Consider the following 14,771-nt stretch of genomic DNA (forward strand, 5'->3'; position numbering starts at 1 on the left):
TCCCGTCATGAAAAAAGGCTGTCCTCACTCAGTTCCGCATGGAGCTGGAGGGGGCGTGGCTTCTAGGTACGGCTGAAAATCGGGAGATTTTCGGGAGAATATTTGTCCCGGGAGGTTTTCGGGAGAGGCGCTGAATTTCGGGAGTCTCCCGGAAAATTCGGGAGGGTTGGCAAGTATGTCCTACTTCTCTGTGAGAGCTTTGAGTATCTAATGATAGAAAAGGGCGAAAGCGGTAGAAATGGATGGATGGATGGATTAATATTTACGTTTTATTTGAAAATGTATGATGAAGAACGTTTTAACAAAAAACCGCCCATAACCATGCGAATGAATGGCACCATCTAGTGGCCACAATGGTTATGACCTGTCTACTGTTCAGACACGCGTTATAGTTAAAAAAACCAAAACGAAATAAAGAATTGAACACTGTCTTCTTTACTTAGCACCACACGTTACACATTTATTTTAAATTGTATACTACGTCATGGGTAAACGTTTATAAAAAAATGTATTACAAAAAAATGCCACCGTCACAAATTCCTCGAGTCGCGAAGCAATGACTGCGCATGCGCCGAGTGCCATCGCAGAGAAACGTCACTGGCTGCACTGCTAAACCTGAAAGGTAAACAAGCTTTTTTGGGTCATTCCTGGACACTTTGGAGGCGCCGTGTTTGCAAATTGGCAGCCGGGGCGCGCGGCGAAGGCGCCCGCTTGGCGTGTAACTCGTCGCCCGGCAGGAAACTTGTTAACGGCGACTTTTCCCCATCCGCTACTTCTCAGCTGTAGTGTTAGCTGTTAGCCTTCAATGGGGGAGACGAGGCGGAAAAGCTCGATATAGCTGACTAAATATAAATGAACAACTCGAGGCGAGCGGCTATCTCCTCGTCCCTGTTTGTCTGCTACACCTCCGCGCCATTGCTCGGAGTTGTGAAGCTCACTTTATGGCCTTAATCGACACTTTTTGTCCCCGATAATCCAACGTTAGCAGATAGAGGGACTCGCAGAGGGCGGGGCTTTTCCATCCCCTGACAGCAGAGGCGACCAATGGGAAGTCAGAATTCGGGTCTCTCGTTGTTTTCTGGCCAATCAGGGTGATTCATGCAGGACGTATGCAAACAACTGGCCAATCAGGTGCTTTCACGGAGGAAGTATACAAACAGGCCGACATGTCAAATGCCATAGAAGACTTTATTTTATGAATGTGAAAATAAAAGGTGTACTTGATGGTCTAGAGTAGATCAGGGGTGTCAAACTCAAATACAGGGTGGGCCAAAATTTAAAACTGAACAAAGCCGCGGGCCAAGGTTGAACAAATTAACCTTTTAATAGGGACCCAAACAAGTTTTGCATTGAATATTGAACAAGCAAGGCTTATATAACTTTATAGTGACATGCAAAATCGCGTTTCAAATAATAATAATAATAATTAAAAAAACATCAATTTAAATAAAAATTGAATGCCTCTTTTCTATTTGCAGCCTTCTGAGGTAAATATCAACATTGACTTTTTCCACAGGCTAATACATTTGAAAATAAAATAACAACGAATAAACCAACCATCCAAGACTTTAAACTGCTCAGTTTGCAACACACTGATCTAATCTGATGTGCCCAAGCCAGATACCTGGCATCTTTTCTTGGATGCTAGTTCATTAATGTCGGGGCTCAGGCTTTGAGCTGAGGCAACCTTCATTATCGAATGAAGGTGTTCATCAGTCATTATATCTCGTATTCCACCCGGACCACAGTCTTGGGGGCGTGCCTTAAAGGCACTACTTTTAACGTCCTCTACGAGCTATCATCACGTCCGCTTTTCATCCATTCCAACAACGTGCCGGCCCAGCCGCGAGATATGTGCGGCTTCTGTACGCTCACACACATGAATGCAACGCATACTTAATCAACAGCGATACAGGTTGCACTGTGGGTGGTGATATTAACAACTTTAATACTGTTAGAAATATACGCCACACTGTGAACCCACACCAAACAAGAATGACAAACACATTTCGGGAGAAAATCCGCACCGTAACACAACATAAACACAACAGAACAAATACCCAGAACCCTTTGCAGCACTAACTCTTCCGGGACGCTACAATATCATATATATATATATATATATATATATATATATGTATATATGTATGTGTGTGTGTGTGTGTGTGTGTGTGTGTGTGTGTGTGTGTGTGTGTGTGTGTGTGTATATATGTGTGTGTGTGTGAATATATATATATATATATATATATATATATATATATATATATATATATATATATATATATATATATATATGACTTAGGTTTAACATTTTTATGACTGACATTTTTATTCTGTACATTAGGCGCACCAGGTTACAAGGCGCACTGTCGAGTTTTGAGAAAATGAAAGGATTTTAAGTGTGCCTTATAGTCCGAAAAATACGGTACAAAAATATATTGTCCTCTCGCTATTAAAATCCAAACTTGATATTTTAAAGTGTTTTAACGTCAAAAGTAATGTCATGAAGCTATTTAGTGTAAATATGAAGTCCTAGTTCCCAGCAGGCAAATCAGATGCCAAGTGAAAGATTTGAATTGTTCCATCAGCTATTAAAATGAAAGAAGTGCTTTAAACTACACCAGTTTTTTCACTGTTGAAAAGTATGGCTGTGAATTTCGCATTGTGTTATTTAGTGTAATGATTATAATTAAACTTTTTCAAAACAGGTTATAAACCTTAAACGTGTTTTTAGGTTTATAACCTAAAAAGGTTTTAAGGTTATAAACCTTAAACGTCTTTTTAAAAATTGATTCTGATAGGAAAACTTTTTTTTTTGAGCGACTTTTAAAAAGTATGAATGGATTTAGAATCGGGCCGAATAAAAATTGTGTTTTGAATGTGAGTCGAGTTTTGGGTGTGCCCCTTTTTTAAAATGACTCAAACATTTATTTTTTTTCCAGATGAAGACTCCCCCAGACAGGACGGGCATAAAGTTTGAGGTCGGCGCTCAACTGCAGGCCAGAGACCGCCACAAGAACTGGTACATGTGCACGCACCCGGAGAGTCACGTTGTCGAACGATCACCTTCCTGTTTTTGTCAGGTACTCGGCCACCATCGAGAAAATTGACTACGACAAAGAGCGCGTCATGGTCCACTACCACCAGTGGAGCCGGCGCCACGACCAGTGGTTCCAGTGGAACTCGCCGTACCTGCGGCCGCTGGAGCGAGTCAGTCTGAGGAGGCGGGGTCTCACCCAGACGAGCGCGTCGACGGTACGACACACGATCCATGGGAAGTTTGTATTAACTCTAATTCTGCATCGTAGTCCATTCCCTGTCTTCTGATTGGCTGAAATGCTTACCCAGTCCTGCAGGGGTCATGTTTTACACGTGACATTTTTGTTTTCTCTCATATCAAAGTGGAAAAACATGTGTTTTCTCTCTCACAGTCATTTGTGCCCGGCACAAAGGTTCTGGCCTGTTGGACCGACTGTCGTTTTTACCCAGCCAAAATCCTGCAGGCCAACAAGGACGGTGAGCTTTTTTTACGTAAACAATGCAACCCTCGTGTTATTAGATTTTAGTGCAGCTTTTGATATTATTGACCACAAACTACTACTTATAAAACTGTCTGCTTATGGTTTTAAACTATCAGCGATGAACTGGATGAAAAGCTACCTAGTCAACAGACAGCAATGTGTCATGTTCAATGGAACCCTTTCAAATATTAAAACATTATATTGTGGTATTCCCCAGGGAAATTGCCTGGGACCTTTATTATACTCAATATTTGTAAATTATATGCCATGTATTTTAAAGAATGGTTGCTGTGCAATTTACGCAGATGACACAACAATATATGCTTAAAGGGGAACATTATCACCAGACCTATGTAAGCGTCAATATATACCTTGATGTTGCAGAAAAAAGACCATATATTTTTTTAACCGATTTCCGAACTCTAAATGGGTGAATTTTGGCGAATTAAACGCCTTTCTATTATTCGCTCTCGGATCGATGACGTCACAACGTGACGTTACAAGGGGAAGCAATCCGCCATTTTCTCACTTTCGTCGGTGTGTTGTCGGAGGGTGTAACAACACGGGACGGATTCAAGTTGCACCAGTGGCCCAAAGATGCGAAAGTGGCAAGAAATTGGACGAAATTTGTTCCAAATACGAGGTTGTGGGGAAAGCCCACGAAATGGTCAGTCGTTTGTTCCGCACACTTTACCGACGAAAGCTATGCTACGACAGAGATGGCAAGAATGTGTGGATATCCTGCGACACTCAAAGCAGATGCTGACATCAACTCCAAAACTGGACAGATCAGCTTTCAGGAAAAGAGAGCGGATGAGGGTATGTCTACAGAATATATTAATTGATGAAAACTTTATTCATTACTCGCGGTTTTACGTAAATGATTATACATAAACTGTGATTACCAATAATTTAGCTTAAAAACATGAAATGGGCTGTCTGCACTCTCAAAGTGCATGTTGTTGCCAAATGTATTTCATATGCTGTAAACCTAGTTCATAGTTGTTAGTTTCCTTTAATGCCAAACAAACACATACCAATCGTTGGTTAGAAGGCGATCGCCGAATTCGTCCTCGCTTTCTCCCGTGTCGCTGGCTGTCGTGTCGTTTTCGTCGGTTTCGCTTGCATACGGTTCAAACCGATATGGCTCAATAGCTTCAGTTTTTTCTTCAATTTCGTTTTCGCTACCTGCCTCCACACTACAACCATCCGTTTCAATACATGCGTAATCTGTTGAATCGCTTAAGCCGCTGAAATCCGAGTCTGAATCCGAGCTGATGTCGCTATATCTTGCTGTTCTATCCGCCATGTTTGTTTGTATTGGCATCACTGTGTGACGTCACAGGAAAATGGACGGGTGTATATAACGATGGTTAAAATCAGGCACTTTGAAGCTTTTTTTAGGGATATTGCATAATGGGTAAAATTTTGAAAAAAACTTCGAAAAATAAAATAAGCCACTGGGAACTGATTTTTAATGGTTTTAACCCTTCTGATATTGTGATAATGTTCCCCTTTAAGCAGATAACTGCACAGACCTGAGCAGAATACTACAAGACGAGGTCATACAGATTTCTAAATGGGTTACAGAAAATAAGATGAAACTTAATATTTCCAAAACAAAATGTCTTGCTATTTGCTAAAACGTGCTCAGAGAAAGGAACGCATATTAAATGTTTCTTTGAACGCAGTTCATATTGAACAAGTTAAAGAGGCCAGGTTGCTGGGAGTTACAATAGATGAAAGACTACCTTGGGCCACTCACATTAACAACATAGTAACACAAATGAGCAGAAGCATTTCAATCATAAGAAGAAGTGCCTATTTTTTAACTAACACGACTACTAAGCAAGTTATACAATCCCCTGTATTGTCACATATTGACTACTGCCCAGCAATCTGGTCTAATGCATCGAAACAAGAACTAAATAAAATCCAGCTTACCCAAAACCGAGCTGCCAGACTCGCTCTCCATTGCTCATTTAGTTACCGGCGTTGAGATCATGCATACTGAATTGTCATGGATGAGAGTTGGTGAAACACTAGCTTGTAGTTTGATTTTATTTAAAAAAAAAAATCTATACATACCATAAACCTTCATATCTGTATTCTCTGCTGTTGCTAGCTAATGACAGTCACAACTATGGTACCAGGCTCGCCTTAAGAGGTACTTTCACCCGTCTTAAACCCAAAACTGATGTTTTGAAAAAGACTGTAATTAGAGATGTATTATCGGCCGATAAATGCATTAAAATGTAATATCGGAAATTATCGGTATCGTTTTTTTTATTATCGGTATCGTTTTTTTAATTTTTTTATTTTTTTATTAAATCAACATAAAAAACACAAGATACACTTACAATTCGTGCACCAACCCAAAAAACCTCCCTCCCCCATTTACACTCATTCACACAAAAGGGTTGTTTCTTTCTGTTATTAATATTCTGGTTCCTACATTATATATCAATATATATCAATACAGTCTGCAAGGGATACAGTCCGTAAGCACACATGATTGTGCGTGCTGCTGGTCCACTAATAGTACTAACCTTTAACAGTTCATTTTACTCATTTTCATTAATTACTAGTTTCAATTTAACTGTTTTTATATTGTTTTACTTTCTTTTTTATTCAAGAAAAATATTTTAATTTATTTATCTTATTTTATTTTATTAATTTTTTTTTTAAAGTACCTTATCTTCACCATACCTGGTTGTCCAAATTAGGCATAATAATGTGTTAATTCCACGACTGTTGATATCGGTATCGGTTGATATCGGTAATTAAAGAGTTGGACAATATCGGATATCGGCAAAAAGCCATTATCGGACATCCCTAACTGTAATGTATAGGGCAATCACTTAATGGAATCGACTTCCACAATATCTGGTATCAGTCACCAGCATAGTGGGTTTTAAGAATAGACTAAGAGGAGAAGTATTGCAGAAAGAGATTATTCTAATTTGTACCTAATGACTATTGACTATCTTATTGATTGTGGGACAAGCAGTAGAAAATGGATGGATGGTATTTTTTCGTCACTTATAGTTTGTCTTTGGTACACTAACGTGTATATTTTAGGCCATATGTTTTTTTTGCAAAAATATTTATATCTATTTTTATATTGCTCTTTTTATCTTTGCTATGAACATTATTATGTAAACTCGAAGTTATTATTACTTTTTTTGGTTCTTTGTTGTTGCTATTTTTGTATTACAACATTTTATTATTTGATCATGTTGTACTGCATTGCAATCTTTTGTTTCATGATTGTGTGATGTTTTTTGCCTGGACCCCAGGAAGAATAGTCTCCACTGCGGTGTAGACTAATGGGGATCCTTAATAAACTAAACTAAACTAAACCAAACCCTGCTCGTGTCCATCCAAAACCAAGATTTAGATAGATAGATAGTACTTTATTGATTCCTTCAGTAGAGTTCCCGGCGCAACAACGTTACATTAAGGCATACTTGCCAACCCTCCCGGATTTTCCGGGAGACTCCCGAAATTCAGCGCCTCTCCCGAAAACCTCCCGGGACAAATTTTCTCCCGAAAATCTCCCGAAATTCAGGCGGAGCTGGAGGCCACGCCCCCTCCAGCTCCATGCGGACCTGAATGACGTGTTGACAGCCTGTTCACACGTCCGCTTTCCCACAATATAAACAGCTAATGATCGAGGGCGAGTTGTGACACTTTTAAACAGGACAATACTGCCATCTACTGTACATGCATATGTGACCCACCCATAATGTGTCACATTTTTGTGTTGATTTATTTATTTTATTTTGTGGTTTGAATTCGTTTTTGGAGCTGTCATTACACATTTATCAGTATTCACATTGGTCAGTAGGGGGCAGTAGGGCATTTCTTCCCAATTAAATGATAAATGATAAATGGGTTGTACTTGTATAGCGCTTTTCTACCTTCAAGGTACTCAAAGCGCTTTGACACTACTTCCACATTTACCCATTCACACACACATTCACACACTGATGGAGGGAGCTGCCATGCAAGGCGCTAACCAGCACCCATCAGGAGCAAGGGTGAAGTGTCTTGCTCAGGACACAACGGACATGACGAGGTTGGTACTAGGTGGGGATTGAACCAGGGACCCTCGGGTTGCGCACGGCCACTCTTCCACTGCGCCACGCCGTCCCCAATTGAATGCTATCACCTGCAGACCGGAAGTGTCTTGTCATTCTGATGAGCGCGACCAGTCTGTGAACAATTAAAACTTCCTGTGTGCTTTTTCCTCCTGTATAACAGGTTAGTTTTGGTGAATCAACTCACTGAATAATATCCATGTGATCTTTATACGTTTAAGTACACATTCTGATGGTGGAGCCTAACTCTAAAGTGTTTGTGAGTTGTAGTTTGTATTTGTGAATGAATCCAGTGCACAGCTGCAGTAATCAATACAAAAAGGCGACGTGAGTACGCAATGTTTATATAGGAACTTCTGATCCTAATTCAGACTCCCAAATTAGAGCTCCTGTTTTCTTATTGATTTTATAATGTATATTGGTATAATGTGTGTGTTCTGAAATAGTGACAGAGAATAGAACAAGGATGGACAATTCAACCCTTAACTCAACAATGAGTAGATGAGTGTTATGTGTGTGTGTATATGTGTAAATAAATTAACACTGAAATTCAAGTATTTCTTTTATATATATATATATATATATATATATATATATATATATATATATATATATATATGTAATAAAATATATATATATATATATATATATATATATATATATATATATATATATAGCTAGAATTCACTGAAAGTCAAGTATTACTTATATATATATATATATATATATATTTTAACCACACCACGCCCCCCAAACCGCCCACCCCCCACCTCCCGAAATCGGAGGTCTCAAGGTTGGCAAGTATACATTAAGGAGTGGTACACATTAGCAACACTAGCATAGCTGTGTGTGCTAGATGCTAACATTACACTCACATACAGTGCAGCCTCCATTTACAAACTTCATTTGTTCTTAAACAGGGTTTGTAAATTGAAAAGTTTGAATAGTGAAACAACTTTCCCCATAATAAGCAATGTTTTATATTATATATAGGGATGTCCGATAATATTGGACTGCCGATATTATCGGCCGATAAATGCTTTAAAATGTAATATCGGAAATTATCGGTATCGGTTTTGAAATTTTCGGTGTCTGTTTCAAAAAGCGAAATTTATGACTTTTTAAAACGCAGCTGTGTACACGGACGTAGGGAGAAGTACAGAGCGCCAATAAACCTTAAGGGCACTGCCTTTGCGTGCCGGCGCAGTCACATAATATCTACGGCTTTTCACACACACAAGGGAATGCAATGCATACTTGGTCAACAGCCATACAGGTCACAACTTTAACACTGTTACAAATATGCGCCACACTGTGAACCCACACCAAACAAGAATGACAAACACATTTCGGGAGAACATCCGCACTGTAACACAACATAAACACAACAGAACAAATACCCAGAACCCCTTGCAGCACTAACTCTTCCGGGACGCTACAATATACACCCCCACCTCAACCCCCCCCCTCCGCCCCCCCTCTCAGGGAGAGCATGTCCCAAATTCCAAGCTGCTGTTTTGAGGCATGTTAAAAAAAATAATGCACTCTGTGACTTCAGTAATAAATATGGCTGTGCCATGTTGGCATTTTTTTCCATAACTTGAGTTGATTTATTTTGGAAAACCTTGTTACATTGTTTAATGCATCCAGCGGGGCATCACAACAAAATTAGGCATAATAATGTGTTAATTCCATCCATCCATCCATCCATCCATCTTCTTCCGCTTATCCGAGGTCGGGTCGCGGGGGCAGCAGCCCAAGCAGGGAAGCCCAGACTTTCCTCTCCCCAGCCACTTCGTCCAGCTCCTCCCGGGGGATTCCACGACTGCATATATTCAACAAATTTCCAGGAATTCCTGTTTTTTCTAATCTTATTTCCAACCTTTTTTAGTGTGATGACTATGTTCACATTTTTCATCTCATTTCAACTGTTCCACTGTCAAAACATTCCTCTAAGTCAAGACAAAAAACCAAGTTGGTTTAAGAACTTGAAAAATTCCTGGTTTTCCCAAAATTCCGTAATACCCTTTCTCAATTAAAAAACTGTTACTACTTCAACATTTCTTGACCGATTCCAACATATCCAACACCAACCAACTCAGCTCATTCAGGACATTCATGCTCCTAATCATTTTCAAAACAATCCCGCTTTCCCCAAAATTCCCAAATTTCCAGGAAGTTCCCATTGAAATGTATGGGACATTTTTCCAAGTTGCACAATTCCCACATTTTTCAACCGATTCAAACCATTGCAACATTAACACATGCCACTCATCCTGGACATTCAAACCAACACTTTCCCAAGTTCCAAAGCAAATTCAGGTTTTCCTGGAAATTCTAACTCTTCAACATACAAACTATTCTTACAGTCATACTACATTCTGTCTGCATTTCAGTTCAACTTCAGCATTGGAGCATTCACACCTCATCTAGTTATTATTGTTATTATGATTTTTATAGCATGTTGTTTAGTTAATATGTGTGCATGTTTTTCAGACTCTTACACAGTCCGCTTCTTTGACGGTGTGGTTCGGACCGTAAAGCCCACTAAAATCAAACCCTTCCAGAAAGTAAGAACGACTTCAACCTCATTGGTCCTCATTCAGCCAATCACAGCACAGCACCTTTGATTTAAATGACGTGTGTGTCTGTGTGCGCAGAAGCCGAGGCGTGAGAAGGCAGCAGTGGGAAGCGAGGGCTGGGAGGAAGGAGAGAGCGAGGAAGAGCAGGAGGCAGAAGAAGGAGATGGAGACGAGGAGACCGGGAAGGAGGAGAAGAAGGCAGACGAAGAGGAGAAGGAAGGAGGCGCTGAGGGCGAGAGGACACCACAACCTCCATCTCCATCATCGCCTCCTCCAGCCAAGAGGAGCCATGACAGTAAATAAGTCATGTGACCACTCAACCCCGCCACTCCTTCTTTGCTGGAGTCTAACCGCCCTTTCTCTCTCCAGGCGAAAACACTGAGACTGACCAGCAGCCAATCGCGTGCGAGCTCAGCCAGCCGGCTGCCCCAAACCCCGTCCACGTCGACAAAGGTAAACACGCATAACTGCTTCATTTCAAATCACAAACATTACACGTAAACGTGAAATGTTGTTTAAAGGGGAACATTATCACAATATCAGAATGGTTAAAACCATTAAAAATCAGTTTCCAGTGGCTTATTATATTTTTCGACGTTTTTTTCAAAATTTTACCCATCACGCAATATCCCTAAAAAAAGCTTCAAAGTGCCTGATTTTAACCATCGTTATAAACACCCGTCCATTTTCCTGTGACGTCACATAGTGAAGCCAACACAAACAAACATGGCGGAAAGAACAGCAAGCTATAGCGACATTAGCTCGGATTCAGACTCGGATTTCAGCGGCTTAAGCGATTCAACAGATTACGAATGTATTGAAATGGATGGTTGTAGTGTGGAGGCAGGTAGCGAAAACGAAATTGAAGAAGAAACTGAAGCTATTGAGCCATATCGGTTTGAACCGTATGCAAGCGAAACCGACAAAAACGACACGACAGCCAGCGACACGGGAGAAAGCGAGGACGAATTCGGCGATCGCCTTCTAACCAACGATTGGTATGTGTTTGTTTGGCATTAAAGGAAACTAACAACTATGAACTAGGTGTACAGCATATGAAATACATTTGGCAACAACATGCACTTTGAGAGTGCAGACAGCCCAGTTTTCATCAATTAATATATTCTGTAGACATACCCTCATGTCAGCAGGGCAGGGAAGCTAGGGTCGATATTCTTCTCTTGATCATCTTCGGTGTGAGCCAAGACATCCAGAGGGTTTAGCTCGTTCGTCTGCGGGAACAAACTGTCGCCAGTGCTTGCCGTGCTACCGAGGTCCTTTGTCCCTGAATTGCTCACACACTCCGGCAGATTCAATGGGGGCTGCGGCAGATTTCTTTGACTTTATGGTTGGAAATGCATCTGCTTTGAGTGTCGCAGGATATCCACACATTCTTGCCATCTCTGTCGTAGCATAGCTTTCGTCGGTAAAGTGTGCGGAACAAACGTCCAATTTCTTGCCACTTTCGCATCTTTGGGCCACTGGTGCAACTTGAATCCGTCCCTGTTTGTGTTGTTACACCCTCCGACAACACACCGACGAGGCATGATGTCTCCAAGGTACGGAAAACAGTCGAAAAAACGGAAAATAACAGAGCTGATTTGACTCGGTGTTTGAGAAAATGGCAGATTGTTTCCCGATGTCACGTTGTGACGTCATCGCTCCGAGAGCGAATATTAGAAAGGCGTTTAATTCGCCAAAATTCACCCATTTAGAGTTCGGAAATCGTTTAAAAAAAATATATGGTCTTTTTTCTGCAACATCAAGGTATATATTGACGCTTACATAGGTCTGGTGAGACAGGCCCCTTCTTTGGCTATTTTCAAGACCCTTCTTAAAACCCATTTTTATTCACTGGCTTTTAACCCAGCATGAGACTTTGAACTGTTTTTAGCTTTTAACTTTTGAACTGTTTTTAACTTTTAAACTGTTTTTATCTAACAAACTGTTCTTAGGGTAATTTATATTTGCTTTTTAATTGTGTATTTTTATTTCTGTTTTAAATGTTATTTTTTAGTCTGTCCTTTGCCTCTATTTCTTTGTGGTGTACAGCCCTTTGTTTTTCAACTGTGCTTGTTTTTAAAGGGCTTTATAAATAAAGTTGGTATGGTATGGTATAATGTTCCCCTTTAACAACTCGGCCATGTCGCTAAAAATACAAGATAAAGACTTGTAACGTTTGAAAAGCTCATGAAAATTTTAAATAAATCAGCATTTTCGTAATCGTATTTTTCTGGAAAAAACATGAAATTGATGCCGACCCATAAATAGCAAGGAAAGCAAGATGGCTGCTTACAAAAATCTTAGCCATATCTCAGTAGGGCTCCACGTGATTTTTGCAATGCATTGTGGTGGCTGGGGAGACATACCGTATTTTTCGGACCATAGGGCGCACCGGATTAAAAGGCGCACTGCCGATGAGCGGGTCTAGTCAGGTCTATTTTCGTACAAAAGGCACACCGGATTACAAGGCACATTAAAGGGGTCATATAATGATTTTTTTTCTAAATGTAAAACACTTCCTTGTGGTCTACATAACATGTAATGGTGGTTTTTTGGTCAAAATATTTTACAGATCATCTTCAAGTCGCTTTCTGACAGTCGCTTCAGGATGCGCCGTTTTGTGGGCGGTCTTATGTACGTGTCTCACCTTCGACAGCGTCTTCTCCCCGTCGTCTTTGTTGTAGCGGTGTAGCGTGCAAGGACAGAGGTGGAAGAAGTGTCAAAAGATGGAGCTAACTGTTTTAATGACATTCAGACTTTACGTCAATCAATAACGGAGCAGCATCTCCTCATCCGTGGCTCACTAGTGCAACAACGACGTCGGTACTGTGTCCCGTAAAAAACCGTCCGACCGGAACTCTCTAATAACTAAAGTTCCGTGGGTGAATTATGTAAACTCACTACAGTTTTTAGCGCTGTCATGGCGAGTTTACTGACAAATTTAAGTAAGAACTTTACACTACTTTATATTAGAAATGGCAACAGCGGAAGATGAATGCCACATAAGAAGATAGAGAAAAAGAAGAAGCTTATCGACTACAATGGCGGACGCGTGCACATTTTCAGGACTTATGCAGATCCCAAATACACATCAGCAGGTACCAGAAGGTAAGAAAAGTTGGTTTTGCATAAAATTGCAAAACAAAACACGAGGTAATATGTCTGCTAATAGGTGCCATTTTACGGTCCTTATACACACACCATAGTAATACTCGTATGTAGAGATGTCCGATAATATCGGCAGGTCGATATTATCGACCGATAAATGCCTTAAAATGTAATATCGGAAATTATCGGTATTGGTTGCAACCTCCCGATTTTCCCGGGAGACTCCCGAACTTCAGTGCCCCTCCCGAAAATCTCCCGGGGCAACCATTCTCCCGATTTCTACCCGGACAACATTGTTGGGGGCGTGCCTTAAAGGCACTGTCTTTAGCGTCCTCTACAACCTGTCGTCACGTCCGCTTTTCCTCCATACAAACAGCGTGCCGACTCAGTCACATAACATATGCGGCTTTTACACACACATAAGTGAATGCAAAGCATACTTGATCAACAGCCATACAAGTCACACTGAGGGTGGCCATATAAACAACTTTAACACTGTTACAAATATGCGCCACACTGTTAATCCACACCAAACAAGAATGACAAACACATTTCGGGAGAACATCCGCACCGTAACAACACAACATAAACACAACAGAACAAATACCCAGAACCCCTTGCAGCACTAACTCTTCTGGGACGCTACAATATACACCCCCCCGCTACCACCAAGCTGCTGTTTTGAGGCATGTTAAAAAAAATAATGCACTTTGTGACTTCAATAATAAATATGGCAGTGCCATGTTGGCACTTTTTTCCATAACTGGAGTTGAAGTTGTTCTCTTATTTTGGAAAAGTATTGTATTAGTAGATTGCACAGTACAGTACATATTCCGGACAATTGACCACTAAATGGTAACACCCGAATAAGTTTTTCAACTTGTTTAAGTCGGGGTCCACGTAAATCAAATCAAGGTAAAGTTACATTGTTTAATGCATCCAGCGGGGCATCACAACAAAATTAGACACAATAATGTGTTAATTCCACGACTGTATATATCGGTATCGGTTGATATCGGAATCGGTAATTAAGAGTTGGACAATATCGGAATATTGGATATCGGCAAAAAAGCCATTATCGGACATCTCTACTAAAAACAGCGTCAGACTTTGTGTGTCTTCTTCTGGACGCTACAATACATTATATTACTGTATTTTGTTTTCACGTAAAAAAAAACCCAACTAATTTTTAAGGTGTGGCGGCTAATATATTGCCATGGTGCACCGCCACAATCAAATACATTAACAGGAAGCCCAGCATACTGTACAAAGTGTACAGTCAGTTGTAGTTTTGCCTCATTCCTGTGAGAATCTTGCGTGTGACTGAAGCTGGACTTGCTGCAGCGTGCTCAAACAACCACCAGGTAGCATCTGTGAACAGATAATACTGAATCATCTCTTTCTCTTTCAGGTCTGTAGTGCATTCTTCACTCACGCCTTAAGTGAGGGATGAG

The 14,771-nt window shown here is 40.5% G+C and overlaps 1 protein-coding gene across 2 annotated transcripts in view; it reads left to right on the forward strand.

Moving 5' to 3' along the window:
• Window positions 1-539: 539 nt before the first annotated feature.
• Window positions 540-14,771, forward strand: part of LOC133571245 (PHD finger protein 20-like) — a 46,640-nt gene continuing 32,408 nt past the window's right edge. The window contains exons 1-7 of one of the 2 annotated variants that reach the window (XM_061924219.1): window positions 540-622; window positions 2,943-3,022; window positions 3,084-3,255; window positions 3,432-3,516; window positions 10,121-10,194; window positions 10,285-10,501; window positions 10,576-10,659. In XM_061924219.1, the coding sequence (XP_061780203.1) occupies window positions 2,943-3,022; window positions 3,084-3,255; window positions 3,432-3,516; window positions 10,121-10,194; window positions 10,285-10,501; window positions 10,576-10,659 (712 nt within the window). In that variant the 5' untranslated portion in view covers window positions 540-622. Of the gene's footprint in view, window positions 623-920; window positions 1,132-2,942; window positions 3,023-3,083; window positions 3,256-3,431; window positions 3,517-10,120; window positions 10,195-10,284; window positions 10,502-10,575; window positions 10,660-14,771 lie in introns of those variants that run through there. The other variant, XM_061924218.2, reaches the window with a different exon arrangement.

Source organism: Nerophis lumbriciformis, linkage group LG01 (genome assembly GCF_033978685.3).
Source record: "Nerophis lumbriciformis linkage group LG01, RoL_Nlum_v2.1, whole genome shotgun sequence".
In the NCBI taxonomy this organism is placed as follows: Eukaryota; Metazoa; Chordata; class Actinopteri; order Syngnathiformes; family Syngnathidae; genus Nerophis; species Nerophis lumbriciformis.